Here is a 24567-nt window from a genome sequence, read left to right on the forward strand (position 1 = left end):
GAATCAATAAATTAATGAACCATGAATTAATATTCATTGTATTATGAATTAACATAACTTGATTAAAAATGGATGAAGTAATAATGTCCAGCTCTGCTCTGCTGAAGTGAATTTGGAGGCATCACTGGAATATATAGAGAATTTGAAGCCTGTCCCTGATCTGCAATGACAGTATTGGGAGTATAAATATAACACAAATATGAAATACGTAAGCCTAGTCTGAAGCTTTGTACACATTTGCAAATAAACACATTTTATAAAATATATACAAAAAGAGAACTCTAAATATGTCTTTGAACCGGAGAACAACTGTATTATTTTTTTGGTCACCTTTGATATCACCATCCAAATTATAGAAGCCTTTATTCTTTTGTATTTTTGTTTAAATCCTGGCTTGGTCTTTGTCTTCTACCATATTTTTGGCCTATAATAGAGTGGTTTATATTTATTGGACATTTGCAATATGCCAGATATTGTTATAAACACATTACATACATTATCACATTTCTTCTTATAATGTCCTTACAAAGTAGATACCATTATCAACTTCTTTTCACTGATGGGAACACTGAGGCACAGAAATCTGAGTCACTATGATCCCTGGATACATAAAAGATAAGTTACAGAGTCCTGATTTTAGGTTAAGCACTACATACTTATATCTTCAACTAAAGATGAAATCTAAATTAATACAACCTGAGAAAATCAAGTATACATTACATAAATGGTAGATTTTAGGTACCTGCTTTGCTGCATGTTTTCCTTAATCTTCCGCTGAATTTTTGTGCTATGTGGGGCTTATATCGGCATGGTTTCAGAAAAAGAATCATAAAATATAAACAGATTTAAATAAAAATTATCAAAATTATGAAAATAAACCTTCCTTTCTCTCATTTGGAATATTTCCCTCTATAATATCTCAAACTCCCCAAAGATAATAAATGTCTGTATAACAATATAAATATTTTACTTTAAATCAGATTTCAGCCATATAGCTATGTAGGAGGGAGTCTCAGATAGAAATATCTGTAGGATTGTTTAGACTGAAATGGGCTCATAGGTAAGTGATATAAACACCAGGAATGAGAAATATAAGTGAAGGTGAAAGGGGCTTTAGGAATCTTTCTTGACCTAGTATTTCCAACTAGAGGGGAATATTATATTTCTAGAAATATTATGATAAAACCATATAGAGATGTACCAAAGAAAGGGCCTCAGCACACATGAAAATAATGTCTGTGGTCCTTTTTTTTTTTTCAATATCCCTGGTAACTTTCAATCAATCCCTCAAAAGATCCCACTCTGTTCCGTCATCCTACCTTAAGTACAAACAGTCTACGTAGTGCCCTTCTAATCTGTTTTGTTTTCACACTATAAACCAGAGGGTTGAGGACAGGTGTGAGGAAAAGGAAAATGTTGAACATAGTGACATGGGGGAGAGGGGAGTGGTATTTGCCTATCCTGTGGATCAGGGCTAAGGCAATAAGTGGGACATAGAAAATGAGGACAGTGACAATATGGGAGACGCATGTGTTGAGTGCCTTAAGCCGTCCTTCCCCGGAAGCAATGCCCAGAACTGTCTTCAAGATCAAGGTATAAGACAGAACAACAAAGACAGAGTCAACACCAAAGGAGCAGAGAATCAATGCCAGCCCATAAATGATATTCACACGAATGGACGCACAAGCTAGCTTCATCACGTCAGGGTGGAAGCAGAACGAGTGGGTTAGGATGATGTTCTTACAGAAGGGAAGCCGTTTGAGCAGGATGGGCAAGGGGGCCATCAGTGCCACTCCTTGAGCCACAGCAGCCAATCCCATCTGAATAATGCGGGAATGCGTCAGGACAACAGTGTAGCGCAGTGGGTTGCATATGGCAACAAAGCGGTCAAAAGCCATGGCCAGCAGGATGGCTGACTCCATGGAAGAGAAGGTGTGGATGAAGAACATCTGAGCCAGGCAACCATGGAACTCAATCCTTCTGTGGTTGAGGAGAAAGACATTAAGTACAGTAGGCAGTGTAGATGCTGCCATGCCTATGTCAGTGGCTGCCAACAGGGACAAGAACACATACTGAGGCTCGTGAAGGCTGGGATTCTTGTGCATTATGTGAATAACGATGCTGTTCCCCAGAATGGCAATTACATACATAATGCCCAGCGGGATGGAGATCCAGATGCGAGACGCCTCTAGCCCCGGGATTCCTGAAAGAAGGAAGAATGGTGGCTGGTAGTAGGTGCCGTTGAACGTAGACATGCTGCTAAACCTAAAAGAGAGAACAGGTGTAGGAAAATCAAGGCGTAAATTAATTCAAGTTCATTCAATGGTTCAAAAGAGAGTCTAGAGGCAGTAGCAGACTAATTATCTGTTGCATGCAGAACGAATTGAATAGGGTAGAATTCAGTTTAATTCAAAAAGCTTGTATAAGTAATTTTTAGGTGATTTATAACTGCTACCTTGTGGGCAATTTTGTCGAAGTAATGGTAGTCTCTAGATACACTACCAGACAAACGAAGAAAGTTTTGAACAGAAATGCTCACAGAACAAATTAAGAGTCACAAATCACATGATTAACTTAGTCAATTAAAAATACACAGTGAGGGGGCGCCTGGGTGGCTCAGTTGTTAAGCGTCTGCCTTCGGCTCAGGGCGTGATCCCGGAGTCCTGGGATCGAGCCCCACGTCAGGCTCCTCCGCTGGGAGCCTGCTTCTCCCTCTCCCACTCCCCCTGCTTGTGTTCCCTCTCTCTCACTGGCTGTCTCTATCTCTGTCAAATATATAAATAAAATCTTTAAAAAAAAAACACACACAGTGAGAAGCAGGAGGATAGAGGGGGGTTGGTTAGCACACTTACAATAGTATGCAGGCGGGGAGGAAGGCCCCCCAGTATCTGAATGCTGGATGATGCAATACTCTGTTCTGTCCCTCTGCTGATGGCATTAGGAAGACCAGCATGGAGGTTTGAGCAAGGGGACCCCCAGATGAAGGTATCTGGGGCCAACTCACTTTATCAGGCACACAGCATCATGTGTGGCGGCCACAGCTCTAACTCATCAATAAGAATTGAATGCTGATCAGCTATGAATTTTACCTGTATTTCTTGTGCTAAGAACATGTGGGACCAGAACAAAACCACAAGGGGTGTCATTAATAGGTGATGACTTAGGTACTACCCAGGCAACATTCTAGACATGGCGTATCATGTCTTACGGCTTTTTCTTTCTTTCTTATCTATAAATAACATTTTTGTTTATTCTATCACATATTCGATATATTTTATATTTAACATGTTCTTTAACATCTCCTATAACTTACCTATTATCTTTATTTACCATAACTGATGAATGATGCCTATACCTTATAAGCTACTTACCAGTTTATTCCCTACGTTTAGTGAATCACATGAGTTTCATCTACCCCATTTATCTTCTTGTTTTTTTTTGTTGTTCTCAAATTAAATATTCTCAAATAATACAATAAATATACATTACTACATTTGGGGTTACAAAGTTTATTAAGATACGATTTCTACCCACCTATAAGCCAATGTTTGGTGAATGTGATAAATAAGAACAAATAAGCAAATGTATATGTAATGCAATAATAGTGATATAAAATGTATCTGTAAATAAAATAAGAGCTAAATGAACAAATTACAATCGCCTGGGGCGGGCCATAATCAACAGAAGACACAGTAGGCTTAAATCAACCACAAAAACATGGCACCCAGAACACCAAGCTAGCTTCACATGTTTCCGTTGTCAGCACAGCCATGACAATGCTTTCACAGCACTTTGGAAAAAAGTGTGTCAGTATAAAACCAACAGTTGCTGTTTGTGAAGGAGCTGTGTCGGATTACCTAACATAAATCTATAGTCTTAATGGCTATGGCCACTGGCTATTTATAACTCCCAAACAAGCGTTTATCTCCAGGACCTTAGAAGATCAGCAGAACAGAGTTCCCCGTCGTTTTAGGAAGTGACAGAGACACAGTAAGTAGCAGTGACTTATTTAAGGATCAACGGACAGTGGCTAAGAACCATTTTCAGCCCATTTTCTATTATCAATATATATTTTATAACATCATGCTTCCTGCTTTAAAAAATAGCAATAGAACATTTAAACAAAGGAAACAATAATAGAAAATTTGTGTAATTAATAAAAGGAATTAAAAAACTAATTTTTAAAAAAGATTTTATTTATTTATTTGACAGAGAGAGAGAGAGAGAGAGCAGTCATGGGGATCAGCCAGCAGAAGGAGAGGGAGAAGCAGACTCCCCGCTGAGCAAGGAGCCCAATGTGGGACTGGATCCCAGGATGCTGAGCCTAAGGCAGAGGCTTAACCAACTGAGCCACCCAGACTCCCCAAAAGGAAATATATAAAAGAGAGTTAAAGAAGCAACCGTTGTGACCTGGACTCGTACAATGGCGGGCAGAACAACAGAAAGCTGAGATATTATTGAACACGGATATTTTTTTTTTTAAGATTTTATTTATTTATTCGACAGAGATAGAGACAGCCAGAGAGAGAGGGAACACAAGCAGGGGGAGTGGGGGAGGAAGAAGCAGGCTCATACCAGAGGAGCCCGATGCGGGGCTCGATCCCAGAACGCCGGGATCACGCCCTGAGCCGAAGGCAGACGCTTAACGACTGAGCCATCCAGGCACCTCACAGATATGTTTTTTTTTTTCCAGAACATTGTCTTAAAATATTACTCGGTGAGTTAATGAATTAACACCTTTATAAGCAAAACCTCAGTATGTTTTAAAACAACTGAAACACAGCACAATAAATTCTAGTTGATCCTTGAACAACCCAGGGGTTAGGGGTATTGACCCCCCACATAATCAAAAATCCATGTATAACTTTTGACTCCCCCAAAACTTAACTACTAAGAACCTTCTGTGGAACAGAAGCCTCAGCGATAATGAAAAGAGCTGATGAACACATTTTGTGTGTTATATCCATTATACACCGTTTTCTAACAATAAAGTAATCTAGAGCAAAGGAAATGTTATTAAAATCATACATTCACAGTACTGTACTACCAAACAAATCTGCATATAAGAGGACCCCTGTAGTTTAAACCCGTTTTGTTCAAAGGTCAACTGCATTTGGTTTGCTAGGTGACTCTAAATAATTTATGTATCCTGAACATATTTAGTCATTCTGTAGTTACCTAAGAACTTAAATAAGATTTTAAAGTTTTACATTCTTACAATACATATAACGGCATTAAAAGTTAACAAATTTGTTTTTTTTTCCTTGATATACTTTTAAAAATAAATATAAACTTTTCTATTTCAAGTAACAGTTTGACCTACTTATTTTGTATCCACATTTATAATGTACCCTTTATTGTTTCTAGGTATTGATAGACTTTAATAAAAATAATACATTTACTATTTCCCCCTATTAATATCTTCATTTCTTTGAGGCTATTTGTTTTAAAAAGTTAAGTACTTCGTTGTCAAATACTGGGTGAAACCTTCTGTTGGCAAGACACAAAATCATACATTCTGGAATATAAGTTAGTTAAAGCTTTATGGAGATTCGTTGCACCAACCACTTCAAGAAATGAAAAACTGAAGTAAGATCTTGTAATTGGCATTACTATAGGTAAATGAGCAGTGAAAATTCAATAGACTATTCTAGTATTTTAAATCAAAAGAATATGGTGAATTACTCTTAGATTAAACTCCTGAATTTTCTAACCATGACAAGGTTGAGATTATCTGGACACAGTCTGTCTCCTACCTCCCATGTTCACACATTATTACTTCTCTGACCTCATTGCTGACTGCTTTCTCCCTCACTCTCTGCTTCAACCACACTGGCCTCGGCTGTTCCATGAAAATGCATAATCAAGACTCCAGGACATTATTAGCTTTTCCCTCTACCTATAACACTTTTCCCCCAGAAACATCAGATCTGTGCTCACATGAACACGTAGTATGTACCACAAATTGTACCCAGACCTGCAGGTTACACGAATGATATGCACAACTTAGGATCCCTGTTCTAAAGTTCCTGATGAGTATGGATATCTTCGGTGGAAAGCAGGCCAGTTCAAAACTACGAACAAAGAAAGACATCATAGAACGCGCTCCCACAATTCATAGAACTTTACTAAGTATTTTTTCCTGAAACATTATTTCATTTGATTATAATTTCACCCCAGCAAGGAGGAAGACAGCCTTATGTCAAAACCAAAACCAAAATATACAAAAACAAACAAATAAATACACCAAAGCAAAACAAAAACCAAAAGCACAGTAAGCCTCAAAGGCTTAGAAGGGTAAAAAAAAAAACAAAAAAAACCAAGGTCACTTGACTTTGAGTCAACCCAAAGTAAAACCTAATTTTTCCCTTCTCCTCCTGTGCTTTTTCAACACTCTTTTGTTAAATTATATAAAATAAATATGCAAAGAGAAGGCATACAGGGAACAGGCAGTAAATGGGGACTTGAACAGCCATAGAAAGATTCAAGGAGAGAATGAAATGTTAACTTGTAATTAGGTGATGAAAAACTTGAACTGGAAGAGGCAAAATCAGATCGTTATTGGCTGATTGAGTCAAAGAACAAAGGTATGTAAATCGGTATAAGGTTTATTAGGGAAGAGCACTAAGAACAACGTCCTCCCGGACAGAATGAGAAGTTGTAAAAGGGAGGGAAAGTTAAATAAGACAGAACAGGTAGAATGGAGTTTAGCTGGAAACCATAAGGTCAGGGGTAAAGAAGATGTGGTATAATGAGGCTTCTACCAAGTATCCAAATGCAAAACATAGTATGCAAGGCTGTGTGGATTCAGAACAAACTCCTTGGCAACTCTTACGGTCATTAAGCTGTCAAGTGGTGAAGCCTAAACAAGATTACTTGATTCACTAGGGAGAGAGGGAGGCAAGGGTGTTTTCCAAGGGAGAAAACCAACCAACCAAACAGGATTTAATTAACTAGACATGGGGTTAAGTCCCCCCACCTCTCATTTTATGCTAAGATTTTGAGTCTAAATTCTTGGCTTACAGGGTGACACTACAGAGTATTTCGGGTAGTTCACGGCTATAATTTGGAATAGATGGTGTCTGTAATGGGAAGGACCGGCAAGGGGCTTACGGCTAATGATGATTAGTAGATGTCCATACTCAGGAACTTGGAGGAGGAGGAGGAGGGAAACAAGCAGAGAGGCACATCGGGAATGGCCAGCAATCCCTGTATGGACGGATGAAAGATTACTCCAAATTTTGCCGTGAAAGAGAGGAGAAGACAGCAAGAGGGTCAACACTCAGAGGCAAAAACACTTCGCTCTTCTTTGCTCCCACTTTTATTGGTCCTTCAGGATAATCACAAATCCTAATCACTGTTTCTCAAGCTCTTGAAGTTGACTAGGGGCCCTTCTGAAAACTGGGAGGATCTGTTTACAGGAAAGATACATATGCTAATTTCAGCCTGTTCTACAAGTTCTGCTAAACATAGCCTAAAGGACCATGCCTACACCTTAGATCACAGGGCAACTATTGTGGCTAGGAAAGCTTCCGGAAAGCAACTCCCTGGGGCCTTTCAACAGCAGAGTGGTCAAGTAGGACTCAGCGTTCCAAAGGCCTACGCCCTTCTCCAAAACCTTCCCTGCCTTTGGTGGCCTCTGTGTGACATTTTAGCTGGCCAGGTATTATGGCTAATTCCAGGCTCTACATTAACCCCAACAAGGCACAGGATACACAAGAGTAGGTTAAGAAAGAAAGAGAACTGAATAGTGGACTGTCCTGGGAATCCAAAAAAACGAGTAGTCAAAGGAAGTGAATGTTCTGTAACTGAAGAAACCCCTTCTGCTTTTCTTGGTGATGAGAGAGATTGGTGGTAAAAGTGGTTTCAGGGGAGTAGAATGCCAGAAAGCGAGAATGAGAGGAGGCATCTGGGAGTGAATGAGAAACTGGTTGTAGAAACATAGAAACTATAAATTTATATTTAGAAAATGTCGTATAGGGGCGCCTGGGTGGCTCAGTCGTTAAGCCTGGGATCGAACCCCGCATCAGATTCCCTGCTCTGCTGGGAGCCTGCTTCTCCCTCTCCCACTCCCCCTGCTTGTGTTCCCTCTCTTGCTGGCCGTCTCTGTCAAAAAAAATAAATAAAATCTTTAAAAAAAATTTTTAAAAAGAAAATATCATATAATATAAAAATATAGGTTATAAAAAGAACAGTAAAAGATTTTCACAAGATAACAGAGATAAGAAAGACAATTTAAAATGGGGTTTAAGAGGGGTGCCAGGATGGTACAGTTGGCTGAGAGATTGACTCTTGGTATCAGCTCGGGCCACGGTCTCAGGGTCGTGGGATGGAGCCCCACGTCGGGCTCTGCCCTTAGCATGGAGTCTGCCTGAGGTTCTCTCCTCTCCATCTGCCCCTCCCCCTGTTCGCACTTGTGCTCTCTCTCTAAAATAAATTTTTTAAAAGTAAATAAAATAAAATAAAATAAAATAAAATAAAATAAAATAAAATAAAACGGGGCTTAAGTGCTTAAGCTCTCAAGTCAGAGAGACTCAACTCTAAATCCTGCTACCATCTTCCCTCCAATTTACTGGATTTGTGATCTCGGACCAGTTGCTTAGCCTTTCTGTTCCTCGGTATTCTATTCTGTAAAATGGATCAACTGGCATCTATCACACTGCCATTGGTGGAAAAACTTCAAAGTAAAAGGACAATAGAGTATGCACTGTTGGAAGTAGGGAACTCTAAGAAAGGAGTAAAGTGGGTAGTTCTTGGGAAGACGGGGATTTGGAAAGAGAGAACACCTTCCTTTCAAAGATCGAAGTCTGGAAATCCTTCCAACCGTAGAACTGCATTATTAAAGTTACAAACCATTTTTCGTCACTCTGCACAGTACACATGTAAAGACCTATACCTGTGCTTTCTGGGGCATCGGGGTGGCTCAGGCAGTTAAGCCACTGTCTCTTGATTTTGGCTCAGGTCATGGTCTCAGGATCCCGAGATCAAGCCCCCCACTGGGCTCTGCGCTCAGCCTGGAGTCTGCCTGAGATTCTCTCCCTCCCTTTCCTTCTGCTCCTCCTGGCACTCCCTCTCTCTCTCTCAAATACATAAATAAAAATAAATAAAGTATACCTGCACTTTTAGAAACTGCATGCTGCGTCAGAGGCCACTCTGAGCGAGCCTGTCAAGGAAGAAGCTGCTTGGGTATGGAATCTTACTTTTTTGCAAGTCAGTTTAGGGCTACGGAGCAATGATCTCTGAATTACTCCAGGGTTGGGGTGGGGAGATGCTTTACTGGTTGTTAAAAGACTCCACAGATCAGGCGTGAGGAGTATTAAGAAAAAAAAATCTGGTAACTTCCATCCCATATGTTCTCTTCAAATATTCCAACAAAACAGAGTAGGTTAGATTCTGTTACCTTTTCACAAGAGAGGAAAAACAGTGCTATTTTAAACGATGACATTTAACATTTAGATAATTCAGTAAAATGATTTTACTCAATTCTTGCCATGGTAAGGACTTAACTATCCGGGGGAAAAAAGTGTTTGAGAAAGAGAAAATGAATAATGGGGAATCTTTACTTCAGGCTATGGGAAGGAATGAAAGATAAAGGGTAAGACTGATAAACTTTTAAAAGAAAGTTGGCAATCTTAATGGCTTGATTGCCTGAAATTCAGCCACTGTGTTTTTATTTCTAGCTTTAACCAACCTATACCCATCCCGAGCTGTAGTGACTTACTGTTTTCAGTTCTCCATACATAAAGTCTAGTCAGAAAAGTCCTCAGTCACATGTGGGGCCAAGACACCTCGGAAAGACAGTAGCATCTGTAGGACCCATTTATTCTGCCAGGTGGAACAGCCAAAAGGCGGTAAAAGGCCTCTGTCCCTTCCACCTCCCTTGAGGATTGACCAGGCAGGTGATGTTTTAGATTACAAAGTCCCCGAGGAAGTGGGGTCAGGAAGCGAGAGGTGAACAACAAAAGTACCCAGCTCAGCAAAATGTCCCTGCATTGCCCTGGTACGCGGTTGTTTCTAACAACGCACCCTCTTGTGAACAGATCATGGAAGTAGCCAGATCCATAGTAAGATTTTCTGAGAGCTGAAATAAAATGCGGTGACTTACGTCAAGGAGTTTAAAATTGAGCCAGGAGGTCATTGAGGAGGTGGGCCTTACACGCATTCTCGCCCACTGGAACCGTGAACTTCTGAACTGGGCCAAACCAGAATATTCTGAGGACTCCGCCGGACCATGTGCTACAATGTGCTATGGTAATGGACTTTCCCTTCGTGGTCGCCTTAGCAGTCGATCCTTTCACAGAGGTGAGTTTTCTGCCTCCAACACTCAAAATTATTTGTAAACAATGTGTAACAGGCATTCCCTTTGTCTTAAAAAACCCTTGACTTTTGTTCCCCAGGGGGACACAGTTTGGGTTGCCCAAATCCATGCTCCCTGAATTACAATTCTAAGGCCCCAAATAAATGCTTTTGCTTCATTTCAGTTCTGTCTTTTTTTTTAAGATTTTATTTATTTATTTGACAGATAGACAGCCAGTGAGAGAGGGAACACAAGCAGGGGGAGTGGGAGAGGAAGAAGCAGGCTCATAGCAGAGCAGGGAGCCCAATGTGGGGCTCCATCCCAGGACCCTGGGATCACGCCCTGAGCTGAAGGCAGATGTTTAACGACTGAGCCACCCAGGCGCCCCTTCAGTTCTGTGTCTTTTCTCGGTTGACAATTTAATGTTGTGTATGAGTGTGTGTGTATGTGTTTCTGTGTGAGAGAAAGAGAGTGAGAGAGAGAGAGACTTATGAAAGGTAACAGGAAAAAAGTAACTACATGACATTCTATCCGTTTCGAGGCAAGGGGCTTAAAAATGAGAACTCTCAGAATTGCTGAATAATTTCAAAAAGATGTATGTGACATTATTTCCTAACACATCACCAGCATGACCTTGGCTATTGTGAAAATAGTCTGAAGTGAGGAGGACATCAGCCTTTCCCAAGGAGAGCATTTCAATGCCCTAGAGAAATATAGAATCAGCTAACAGAAGACTAGGTAATCTTAATTAATTAATAGAATTAATATATCAATAATATTACCTAGCCTTATTGCCCTTTGTCAGCCTTACTCCAGAGTATCTCCCTTTCTGACACTCTGTTACGTGCATTTCCTCTAAGCAAAATGTTCTGTCTTACGCCCCTGTGTTAGTACGTGCTGGGAACATTGCCTGATACACTCGGTGTACCTTGTTCTGACTGAGGGCTGTTTGTTGTCATTTGTACTCATTTTCTATCTCGGCCTCTCCAGTAAACCTTTCTTGACCCTTAAATCCTAGGTTAGCTGCCCTTTTTTATATAATCCACAGGACTCTGACCTTACCCCTATCATGATATACACTGTATATTAATTTACTTTTCTGTTTCTCTCCAATAGACTCTATCCAAATCATAGGTAATTGCCTGGATTATCTTTCTACTCTCAAATTCCTGCCAATGTGAAACATATTGATTCATCTCGAAAAAATGACTCAGAAGAACAGATATTACATACTCCTGCTTGTATAGAAATCTAAAATAAACTCATAGAAGCAGAGAGTAGAATGGTAGTTTGCCAAGAGCTTGGGGATAGGGAGTCAAGGAATTCCACTGCATTTATGGGTCAAGAAGTATACAGTTTCAGTTAAATATGCCCTAAAGATCTACAGTATACATAGTGCATGTGATTAACAATGCAAAGGTTATATACCCCAAAATTTGTTAAGAAGGTAGATATGTTAAATATCACCAAAAAAGAGGGAGAGAGGGAAGGATCTTTCGGAGGTGATGATTAAGTTTATGATATTATTTACGTTGATGGTGTCACGAGTATAGACTCCAAACTGATCTGGAAGTATGCATTAAATATGTACAGATTTTTATATCTGTCATATCTCAATAAAATAGATTTAAAAGTTGTGGAAATAAGGAAAACAAGGGAAACAAGGAAGGCATGAAGTCTAACTGTACATTTTGGCAGACATAAAGGAATTTGCTAAATTCAGGCAATGCATATTTATTTCCATGGGCTCATATGCAGACACTAGGAATCCATTATGAGTAAAAGAAAGAAAAATATCCACCACTATCCACCGTAATAAGACATTCTCCTTTTTGAGACTCTTGGTACAATCCAGATTATCTTCCTTTTATTTTTTTTTAATATAAATACACAGTTGTTTGTTTTCATGTGTCCATTCTCTATCTCTTCAGAGTAGCTGCTATTATGTCTCTCGAGCCTGTCCTCAGACCCCCTACCCGAGCATCTGCTGGGTAATAAGCACTCCCTCTTCAAATAGTAAAACTCTTTCCATATTCCCTGGCTGTTCTATGGAGAAGTGCATTCCCAAATGTATTTCCAAAGTGTATTCCCTGGCTGTCAAATGGAGAAGACCTGGTCTAGTTGTGCTAAGGAAATATAGATATGGTATTCTGGGAGAGGAATCGGGAACCCCACGTTTCAAGCTATTCCTACTTGTATCTCTTATCTTCTATAAGGTTCATCAGACAATAGGACAAATTAACCCTTCAGTACCAAAGGCAGAAATATCAACTTAGCTAGATCCGCTGGTTTCAAATAAGTAAATATGCTATCAGTGTAATGGGTCAGAGAAATCACATTGCACGGACAGGAGGAGAGTACCTCTAAATTCTGGAGCAGAGAGCTCCTCAAGAATGTATGAGAGGAAGGAAACCTGAAGTTGACTTGGTTCTTTGAGTATGAATGAGACCTCTTTCAAATCTAGGGCATGTAATAAAAAAGGGATTGAATTATGGATACACTCTTGGTTGATTATACCTTAATAGAAGTGAGAGCCAGGTATTTGAAGGATATGTGGTGACATGTGATAATCACCCCAAAATCTCTGCCTCCCAGAGCTATCTTCTTGTTTAGTCTTTTTCGGTGAGCAAAGTTCCACATTATTGTTTCATGCCTAGAATTATGGTTTTATTTTTTCAAATATGAACACTTTTTTTAGGACATTGACCTGGACTCTTTTCAGATATTAGGATATCAATCTGATTTGGTCTAAGGAATTATTTTTTTCTCTTTCTTTTTATTGAGATGAAATTCACATACATAAAATCAGCCATTTAAAAGTGTACAATCCAATAGCATTTAGTACATTCATAATATTGTGCAATCACCACTTCTACCTGGTGCCAGAATATAGACCTCACTCCAAAATAAAACCTCATGCCCATTAAGCAGTTATCCAACATTCCCTTCTCCCAGCCCCTGACAACCACTAATCTACTGTATATCTCTATGCTTTTATCTGTTCTGAATATTTCATGTAAGTAAAATAATACAATATGTGACCTTTGTGTTTGGTTTCTTTCACTTGGAATAATTTTCTAAGGAGCACCCATGCTATAGTGTGTGAGTACTGCATTTTTTATGGCTGAATAAAATTTCACTGCATGCATACACCACAATTTGTTTATTAATTCATCCATTGAATGATAGGTGAACTTTCAATAGAATGGTCAATTTTTATAGAAGAAATAACTTTCAATTTCTAATGTCTAATGGACACTAAAAGAAGCCTATAGATCTTTCCTAATTATCAGATGTTTCACTTGTGTTAGTGAGTGTTTCTTCTTCTTCTTCTTCTTCTTCTTCTTCTTCTTCTTCTTCTTCTTCTTCTCCTCCTCCTCCTCCTCCTCCTCCTCCTCCTCCTCCTCCTCCTTCTCCTTCTCCTTCTCCTTCTTCTTCTTCTTCTTCTTCTTCTTCAGGGTGAGAGAGAGAGGGCACACCTGTGAGGACATGAGCAGAGGGCGAGGGGCAGGAGAGAGGGAAAGGGAGAATTTTAAGCAGGCTCCAAGAGCTGGGTGCTTAAGTGACTGAGCCACCCAGGTGCACCCCCTGTTTTTCTTTTTTGATTCTTTTCATGGATAAGTAGAACTTTACAAGAACAAGATATTTTTTCCATTGTGTTAGCTAATTCCAGTTTATTATGTTTTCCAGAAGATGATTGTGAACTGCCTTGTCCCTACAGGTTTTCAAATTGAATATTCCCGTGTTTCTTTAAAAGTGAAAGCAAAGTAAAAATATACACACATTGACCTCCAAATACACTCTCATCTCACAGTGTGGTAAACCTATACATTTTGGTAATTTTCTTCTCAGAGCTCAGGTTTTTCGGGCATGAAATATGTGGTGGAGTTGAGAGCATGATGCTTGAAGAAGCACAGATGTGAATTTAAATCCTAGTTTTACAGTGAGCAGCTTTCTTGGGCACTGTTTGCTTCATGCAGACATAGCTTGATGAGAAAAATAGTGTATTTTGAATAGGACAAGTGTTTCTGGAATCAGGAAGCTCATAGTTTGTCTAATGTAAGTGAACATGAACATAGATACAATTAGGTTAAAACAGTACAATTAAATAAATGGGGTTCAGAGACACCTATGTGTCTGCATATCTTTAAATCTTATGTGTGGCAGAAAAAAAGTTGGATTTAGTAGAATTTATGTATTCTTATATATAATATATGGTGGCTTTTAATCCTGAGTCCAATCATTTTTTATTAGGGAGATACTAACGAATTAATATCTTTTAACTATTTATTTTTCTTTAAAATGCAGCTAATACAATTCACCTCCTTTGGTTTAAATGAGGCTAATTTTGGTAATGTAATTAAAAGTTTTGAGCTTGAGGAAGACATCCTAATAATTCAATTTCCTTTCTCCTTTCCATAATACAGTATTTTAAAGACTTCTGTCACTTGTTTTATAGTTACATTTTAATGTGTAAATATCACACTTTTGCAGGCATATTACCAAAGACATCTTTAACTGACATATTTATTAATAAGCATTTATTATATTCGATAGTACAGATATTTCATAAAGTGCTGAAGATGCAATGGCAAAGACAACAGACTGGGCCCCTGATTGTTTAGAGGGGGAGGGTAATTAAACAGTAGTTAGGTTAGCAGGTAAGAGTCATGATGGCCAAGTGCAATTACCTAAACCCACCAACATTCCTTCATTTATTAAATGAAAACAACTGGGATTTACTGTCCCGTTGAATAAGTATATACAGGAGATTTAGAATAAAACAACACAATGCTTTTCCACAATAATTCTTAATTAAAGAATATAGACATGAAGTAAAATTGTGCCATATTACAATAAAATTATTAACGGGTTATAATTATTATAAGGTTGGAGATATATAATATATAATTATAATTATATATGAGGTTGGAGAGAAAGGTAAGGATAAGAAAATGGAAAACTTTCTAAAATATGTTAATAAATTTGGCCTTTATCTTACGCTTAATTTTAAATCACTTAATTATTTAAACAAACATTTAAATAGCCGAGACATAAAAATTATTTCAGTAAGATCTTTCATGCAACAGATTAATGGATGATAAATTAGATCAGAACAATAGTAAATAATAAATTGGCTCAAGACGACAACCCAAATACTACCATCTTTTTGTCACACAAGAAGAATATACCTGCACTCTCACAAAACCATCCTGGAATGATGATACATTTCCCAGAGGAAAACGGACAGATGAAAGGGGAAGAGAGAGTCAGGGTGTCATTTTCACTAAGCCACACTTGACTACTTCAGCAAGTTTCCCCTGCCCTTGAATACCTTGCGTAGTACAGACCTTATTTGTTTGGTTTTTAGGCTATAAACCAAGGGATTAAGGACAGGGGTCAAGAAGAGAAAGAGGTTGGCCATGGAGACATGGAGAAGAGGAGATGTGAACATACCAAATCTGTGAATTAGAGCCAGCACAATGAGTGGCACATAAAAGATGCAGACAGTGAAAATGTGGGACACACAAGTGTTAAGTGCCTTGAGCCCACCGTCTTCTGAGGCAATACCCAGCACTGTTTTCAAAATAAGGATGTATGAAATGACAATGAACACAGAGTCAACGCCGAAGGAGCAGAGGACAAGGGACAACCCGTAGATGATGTTGACTCTGACGGGGCCACAGGCCAGCTTCATAACATCAGGATGGTAGCAGTAACAATGTGATAGAACAACATCCTTGCAGAAGGACAATCGCTTGAGCAAAATCGGCAAGGGTGCCATCAACACCACACCCCTAACCACGGCTGCAATTCCCACCCCAAGAATCCGAGGAGAGGTTAAGATCACAGTGTAGTGCAGTGGGTTGCGAATAGCTACAAATCGGTCAAAGGCCATGGCCAACAGGATGGCTGACTCCATGGAGGAGAAGGTATGAATGAAGAACATCTGTGTTAGACAAGAATGGAACTCAATTTCTCTACGATTCAGGAGGAAGACCCTGAGTACTGTAGGTAGAGTTGATAAAGACAGCCCCACATCTGTGGCTGCCAGCATAGATAGGAAGATGTATTGAGGCTCATGAAGGCTGGAGGTGGTTTTGATAGCAAAGAGGATGATGCAGTTCCCCAGGAGGGCAGTTAAATACATGACACACAGTGGGATAGAGATCCATATTTGTACAGCCTCCAGTCCAGGAATGCCTGTTAGAAGGAGCGTCGGTGGCTGGAACCAGCTACTATTTATGAGTTCCATAAGGTTATTTCTTGAGATCCAGTCCAGATCAGCTTCCAAGTGTTTCTATTGGGAGAAAAACATACATTTTAAGATAGGAGGACATAGCACATCTAATTCCTCTGGGACAGAACTAATCCTAGGTATCCTTAGATATCAAAGAACTTATCCTTAAAACATTTCCCAATTTATCTGAATAACTACCTGGAGTTAGGATAATGGGTAACCGCTATTAAAAGGGAAGAGCTACTAGCATCCTTTGGCCTAGAACACTCCAATCATTGATTGAGTGACAATGAAAATTAAGTACATGATTTTCTTTCTTATCTCAATGCTTAGAAAAATTTTATTCTCAGAAGTCTTTCACGTGTTGTAATGAGCACTGGGTGTTACACACAAACAATGAATCATGGAACACTACATCAAAAACTAATGATGTACAGTATGATGACTAACATAACATAGTAAAAAAATTAAAAATAGAAAAAAAGAAGTCTTTCTATTTTTAATTGATTTAATTATGTTTGCATTTGCTTTTATTTTCAATTACTTAGGCTGAAACTTTGAAACAAACTCCTGCACTTTTTCCATATCAATATCATACCTATAAATATTCAAGCATCTGGAAACCTGGTCATTTTTCCTGTTAGTTTTACCTATAGAAATAAAGCATAGAATAATTAAATAACACACATAAACCCCAACCCATTAAAAAAGAAAAACCTTCATGTGACATAATTTATTTTTATAATTAATTTCCATGTTGATTTTTTATATTATGTGTTGATTTTTCAAAATATGAGTGATAAAATCAGTAAAAGTGATACTGTCATTACATCTTAGCTAGTGCTACAATAGTTCAAACATTAACAAATAATTTCTTTTTTAAAGAAATAATTTCCTGAATAAAATTTGAAATATGTCTACTTGAAAACATAGATGTAATTTATTAGGGAATAGATACCAATACTTCAGGAAATATCTTAAAAACAGCATAGCTGATGTGGAATCTACAAAAAAAAATTTAATAAACAAAGAGCAGACTCAGATCTATAAATAGAACAAACTAATGGCAGAGGGGAATGGGGGGATGAGAAACATGGTGAAAGGGAGTGGGAGATACAGGCTTCCAGTTATGGAATGAGTAAATCATGGGAATAAAAGGCACAGCAGAGGGAATATATTCAGTGGTATCATAATAGCATTGTATGGTCACAGATGGTAGCTGCACTCGTGATGAGCACATCACAACATATGGACTTGTCAAGCCACTAGGCTGTATAGCTGAAACTAACGTAACACTGTGTGTCAATTATATTCAATCAAACAAAAATAACATAATTGGAGGAAATGGTCTTAGCACTTATGTCTTTATTTCACAATGAAGGGTTGGAAGAGATTATGAATGATTGGTTGAATACACTTAGGTTTAAGTGTTTTGTTTAAGATCGCAAGCAGAAACAAAATAGTGATGTAACTGTATTCAGATAAGTGAGATTGGGGAAGAGGGGAGGTAACATAACTGACCTAAACTCTATCTGGAAGAGCATGAGATCAAAACACAATGTCGTTTGTAAAATAATATTATTTAAAAGTATGGCTATACGCAACTAATGAATCATCGAACTTTACATCGGAAACCGGGGATGTACTGTATGGTGACTAACATAATATAATAAAAAAATCATTAAAAATAAATAAATAAATAAACAAACAAATAAATAAATAAATAAAAGTATGGCCAAAAATTAAAACTCCAGAAGAAAAATTAAACAGAGATTAATGAAGGATTCCTTTTTAGTAAGAAAGCTAGAGACAGGGAGGATTGGAACAAGAGACTATCCTTTCTTTGCTTTCAGCCAAAATTAATACTGTGCTGTTTAAAAAACATGCCATTGTAAACAAAGTTATCTTTTTAGCGATGCAAACATATTTTTGAAGAGCAGATCCCAGATGAATCACAATGTATGCATTTCCACTCGTTGATGTATAGACCTATGTTTGTTCAGTCCGCTATTGTCATATTCTTGGCCGTGAATGTCTACTATACCCTACTACATTCTTTCATAAAATGCCTCGTAAAAAGTGTCCCATAAAGCATGTCTTTTTAGCTGGGGGAGTGAGTCAGCCCCTCATAAGGAGGACCTTTAATAGGGAGACAGACTTCTTTGGGGATTAGAATACTAAATAGGCGCGTTCTTTCTCTCTCTATATATACATATATATATATACATACATACATATACATATATAAATTTTCATCCGTACATATGAAATATGTTTTTGACATGAGTCAAGAAGGAGAAGGAGGTGGAAGAGGAAGAGGGAATGACTCATTGTTCATAGCAGCTGGGGCATCTGAACATACCGCACACTCACAGTAACTCAACATATTGCGTCACACCAGACTAAGGCCTGGGACTCTCATAGACATAAAGTTCTGACCTACCACAACATGCGATGCACCTCGTTTAAGCTACACAAATACATACGCTGCAGGTTCGTATACACACGTTTTAACCATCTTTCCTCCCTTTGCTTTATCCTCCAGAATATCTTGGAATTCACTCTCCCCTCCTTTGGAGCCATTTTCCCCTTCTGATTTCAGCACTGAGCCTCTAGCACCACCAGCGCAAGCACCCAGGCCACCATCACCACAACGGCACCATCAATGTAAACCTCAAGTATGTACTTAGTCCTATCGTTAGCTGCTTCAGTTTTAATACTTCTCGTGCCTGTATGTCTAGCCCTTTTAGTGAGAATGTCTTTTATTTCAACTATTTTTATTTTTTTCTAGTCACTCTTTAGTCAGATTGGGTGCTTAATTCCACCACATAGGACTTACTCATTCCAACATCAAAATGTCTGTACACTTCCTGATAGGATCTCAAATGTGATCATGCTTTACCTCCACTGATGGTAATTAAATTCATTGATTAAAAGCTAGTCTTGGGGCGCCTGGGTGGCACAGCGGTTAAGCGTCTGCCTTTGGCTCAGGGCGTGATCCCAGCGTTCTGGGATCGAGCCCCACATCAGGCTCCTCTGCTATGAGCCTGCTTCTTCCTCTCCCACTCCCCCTGCTTGTGTTCCCTCTCTCGCTGGCTGTCTCTATCTCTGTTGAATAAATAAATAAAATCTTTAAAAAAAAAGAAACTAGTCTATACCAACATTCTATAAAATCTTTTTTCTTTTTTTTTAAATAATTAATTAATTTATTTATTTATTAGAGAGAGAGAGCACGCACACAGGTGGAGGGAGGGGCAGAGAAAGAGACAGAAAGACTCCCTGCTGAGCAGGGAGTCCGACATGGGGCTCGATCCCAGGACCCTGGGATCATGATCCAAGCCGAAGGCAGACACTTAATTGACTAAGCCACCCAGGCAACCCTGTAAAATTTTCCCATGACTATTTCATATTCCAAGAATTCCTCAAGCCATTAAATCCTTACAAAATGTACTTTTTTTCCTCAATAGCTGGCAAACACTGTATGATTTCATATTGTCTTCCAACTGAGTTTTCCTTATGCAAACTGATTTTAAACACCTTTAAGGTTGAGATTGCACCCTTCACATATGGGAGTAAGGAGAGCCCAACACTCTGGACATTAAAGGCTCATAGTAAATTTTGTTTAAACAAATAAATTACCTGTTAAGAGATTTTTACTGTAGCATAAATTTGCTAACCCCTAGTGAAGATTTAAAACTCACCAGAAATCCAGGCTCCCTCTTAAATTTTGATGTAAAAGTTTTGGGGGTCATCCTCCTCACTGAGGCTCATACAGAACTGATGTACTGTATGGTGACTAACATAACATATAAAAAAAAAAAAAGAACTGAAGAGTAGCAAGAGAGGTGACAATCAGATGGAGAATAATCATTCTGGTATTTATCAACCTGCTCAATTTCCAGTTATCCTTTTGCTAGAGTTCCATTTAACTGTGGTAGATTCCCCAATCTAGCCAGAAAGATCTCTTTCAGGCTATTCCTGGAGAGAAAAAAGACATTTAACTACAAATTATATATGCCCCACCTCCAACCGCCCAAGAAATCCTTTTAAGATGTATCACTTCTCCGGTCTTCTCCCAGAGCCCAAAATCAAACCTTGGTCTCTCACTTATGTACTATGAATCCCCATTTGTTAACCTTGAACTCCATAAAATACTTCTTGGCTCCTCAATTAGGTGTCTGTACCCTCATCTTTTCCCAACTCTTCCTTTTGGGTTCCTTTCTAAAGGCATTGAGGTTCCATGACTTTCATTTTTAATCTATGGAAAACTTAGATGGAGCAACTCCTAAAGCTAGTTCCTCATCTTTGTTCTTTTATTTTTTTTTAAGTTTTATTTATTTAAGTAATCTCTACACCCCACGTGGGGCTCAAACTCACAGCCCTGAGATCAAGAGTCACATGCTCCTTGACTGAACCAGCCAGGTGTCCCTCATCTCTGTTCTCTTAAAGAACATACATTCAACAGTTCCTCTTCTGTGCGGTGCGACCTCCTCACCGTGCAGCCTGCACCTCAGCATGGATTGGCAGGTGAACTGAGAGCACAAGTCTTCTCTGAGACTCGTCTTCCTTGGCACAGAGAATGCATGGATTCTCAGAGGATGTTAGAAGCCTCTGATAGGGGTATCCGCCAAGCACTGGACTTATTTACTGCCACAAGTAGAATAGCTTAGATGTCAGGTGCCAGAGGGAGAGGATCAAAATATCCTCATGAGATAGTCATTTCAATGTGCCTCACATGAGATATCAGAAAAAACAAATCACTTGGAAAGAATGACGTGCCAAACCTGCTTTTCTCAATGCTCCTAAGTCCCTGAATTAAGCACACATTCCAGCATGAAACCAGTCGTATCTCTACTGTTCACCACAAACATGTGATAAGCTCTTTTTTAAGAAGTAATTTTTCCTGATAAATGACCTTTTGTATCCAGACTTAGTCTGGATCATTTTTGGAGGTGAACCATTTTGAACTACAATTTTTCACTATTTTTTTTTAAGATTTTATTTATTTATTCGACAGAGATAGAGACAGCCAGCGAGAGAGGGAACATAAGCAGGGGGAGTGGGAGAGGAAGAAGCAGGCTCGTAGCGGAGGAGCCTGACGTGGGGCTCGATCCCATAACGCCGGGATCACGCCCTGAGCCGAAGGCAGACGCTTAACTGCTGTGCCACCCAGGCGCCCCCTTTTTTTTTTTGAGAAGTTGAGGGTTGGACTCAACTTCTCAAGGTTGGACTGTTTCTTTCAGGATCATTATTATAAATGTCCATTATTGTATTCTTTCTCAACATTATAGTGCTATAGTGTTTTTGGTTTTTGTTTTTTTTTTTGTTTTGTTTTGTTTTGTTTTTTGTTTTGAGAGGTACAGGATCCCTTCTGTCAGAATGAGTTAGTGTAGCTTTATTAAAAGTTTTGGGTCTTCCCCCCTTATGTCTTTCCTGTGGTTGCAACGTTTTCCTCTCCTTCCAAAGTTTTAATCTCTATTTCCTATTTCATTCACAATGCCTAGAATGGTACCCACTGTATAGAGGCATTCAACAGATCCTTGATCAATGAAGAATTATCAGTGATGAAGGCTTCCATTTTGGGCCAAAATGGAGTAAGGGGGATTGAATCATCTTCCAATCTCAAACAATCAAAAAATTAGACAAAAGAAATGAAGCAATAGTTTTTAAGACAATGAATCTCTGGCAACAAAGGACTATAACCTCTGAGAGTCAGGGAAACATACAAAATAAATCCTACAATGGCCCCAGCTCACTACTTTGAGAGAGTTTCCAGGCAGAAAACCAGACAGAGCCTGTGAACTTCCTGAGTTGAGGAACCATTGCTGAGAATACAAGAGAACAAGATGGTGCATATGTGTAAAGAAACTACCTGAGACCAAAGAAATATCCTCTGAAAGGAAAATGAAATAAACTTAATGCTCACATATGGGCTGAGTAAGTGCCTGTCCCCAACCACACTGGAAGCGCTCAGAGTCCACAGGGCACTGGGCCAAGCATTTAGAAAAATAATGTCCCATTAATGTGGAGTAGTTAATAATTAATCCTAGGCTAAATGCTGTCTTGTCCTGCCTCATAAATCTTAAGCGCAAGAATTTAAGGATCAAACTATTTCCAGGTAATCTAAATGTCATATCAGAACAAAGCTTAAAAATATTTATAAGTATATAAATAAGCTTTAGGAAGATACATTTTAATATAAATTTTATATAAATTTTTTAGTAACTATAAATTCTACTCTTACACCCAACAAGGTAAAATTCACGATGTCTGACGTTCAGTCAAAATATGCATACAAAAAAGCAGGAAACTGTGACTCACAAGAAAGAGGAAAAAATCAATAGAAACGGATCCAGAATTGACATAGATCTTGGAAATAGCAGACAAGGGTATTACAACAGTTGTTTTAACTCTATTCCACATATCAAAAATTAAATATTGACATGGAATTAGTATAATCTGAAGTATATATAAGAAGATAAATGGAGAAGTATATTTGGTAACTGTATTTAGCTTAGGAAAGATTTTGGTTGGAGTAGAGCTGTAACAGTCATCAGATGTCAAACACTTTCAGAATGAGAATAATATATCAGACAGAGAAAGAAGTAGTAGAAATTATCTTGAGTGAATATGTGTGCGTGTGGAGGTGTGTATGTATCCTACACGTACGTGTGTGTACAGTAAAGGAGTCCATAAAGGAGGAGCAGATTGGGAGTAGACCAGGGCACATTTACTCAGAGCCATGTAAGACTTAATTCCATAAGAGATATCATTGCTGGAATTAAATCTCTCCACCATTAACACAGAAATAATAGCTTGTAAAGGGCTGAAATTGCATTGGAGAGCAAGGAGATCCCTCAAGGACGAAGTATGGTGAAGGGGGTGAAGGAACTGATCTTAGAACAAGGAGAGGTCCCCCCACGTAGGAAACACGACAAAGAGGAAAATGCCTTAGAAATCGTTTTAAGGAAAAGATTCCTGACTATTGGGAACAATATTGTTGAAAGACCAATAATACTTAGTCATTGAAAGAAATTTTTAAGAAGGGTGAGATTAGGTGGGCAAATAGCATAAGAAAATAAAAAAAGACATCTGATTTTTTTTAATAAAATTTTTGTATTATGTTATGTTAGTCACCATACATTACATCCCAAGTTTTTTATGTAAAGTTCAATGATTCATTACTAAGACATCTGATTTTCTTTTTTTTTTTTTTTTAAGATTTTATTTCTTTATTTGACAGACAGAGAGACAGCCAGCGAGAGAGGAAACACAAGCAGGGGGAGTGGGAGAGGAAGAAGCAGGCTCATAGTGGAGGAGCCTGATGTGGGACTTGATCCCAGAACGCCAGGATCACGCCCTGGGCTGAAGGCAGACGCTTAACGACTGAGCCACCCAGGCGCCCCAAGACATCTGATTTTCTAACACAGAAAGCAGTTTTATGAAGACCATGACACTAGATTTCTGGGGATTAAGACACACTCGTGAAGAGCAAGGAATGTTTAAAAAGCTTAAACAAAACTTTGCATTTACAAAAGACCTATATTAATACCTGTTCTTGCTAAACAAAAGAAATCCTCAGACGGTTTTCACTGTTACGAGAAAAGGCAAAAAGTGAAACTAGCATTCAGTGTTTGTGCTGTAGGAGCCAAGCCCTTACAGAGGCAGCTCAGGCCCTGAGCTGCCAGAGTGGTGGCACTACCAGGCTCCTTCCCCAGGAATGACACTCCTTCCCCACACTCAGCATCTCAGCGTCAAGGCTTCATGGCTTTGAACTGTGTCTGGGAGCATCTGCGTTTATCTCCATTTATTTCGTGCATCTGTTAGCAAGATGTGTCCTAAGGAATCAGAAAAGCTTAAGAGGCATTATGTTTTAGATCTGGGAATGCTAACATTTTTTTCATATAAATTAATAGTAATTGCTTTTTCACTTTTCACCATCTCGGCTTCCAAAAGTTTTCATAGGAATGCTTTCGCCTTTAGATAGGAGGAAACACGTATTTGTCAAGAATGTAAGATATTAGAGACT

The 24567-nt window shown here is 38.7% G+C and overlaps 2 protein-coding genes across 2 annotated transcripts; both read right to left on the reverse strand.

Moving 5' to 3' along the window:
* Positions 1–1310: 1310 nt before the first annotated feature.
* LOC113269431 (olfactory receptor 51I2-like) lies at positions 1311–2255 on the reverse strand. Its single transcript, XM_026518320.1, has one exon. It carries the CDS (start codon positions 2253–2255, stop codon positions 1311–1313), a length of 945 nt encoding a protein of 314 aa, XP_026374105.1.
* Positions 2256–15599: 13344 nt separating this feature from the next.
* LOC113269481 (olfactory receptor 51A4-like) lies at positions 15600–16553 on the reverse strand. The gene has a single exon (XM_026518360.1). It carries the CDS (start codon positions 16551–16553, stop codon positions 15600–15602), a length of 954 nt encoding a protein of 317 aa, XP_026374145.1.
* Positions 16554–24567: the final 8014 nt, after the last annotated feature.

Source organism: Ursus arctos, unplaced genomic scaffold, assembly GCF_023065955.2.
Source record: "Ursus arctos isolate Adak ecotype North America unplaced genomic scaffold, UrsArc2.0 scaffold_22, whole genome shotgun sequence".
Lineage (NCBI taxonomy): Eukaryota > Metazoa > Chordata > Mammalia > Carnivora > Ursidae > Ursus > Ursus arctos.

Excerpts from the sequence above, each read along its gene's own strand:
- LOC113269481 (XM_026518360.1), bottom strand. The coding sequence starts at position 16,553 with ATGGAACTCATAAATAGTAGCTGGTTCCAGCCACCGACGCTCCTTCTA.
- LOC113269431 (XM_026518320.1), bottom strand. The coding sequence starts at position 2,255 with ATGTCTACGTTCAACGGCACCTACTACCAGCCACCATTCTTCCTTCTT.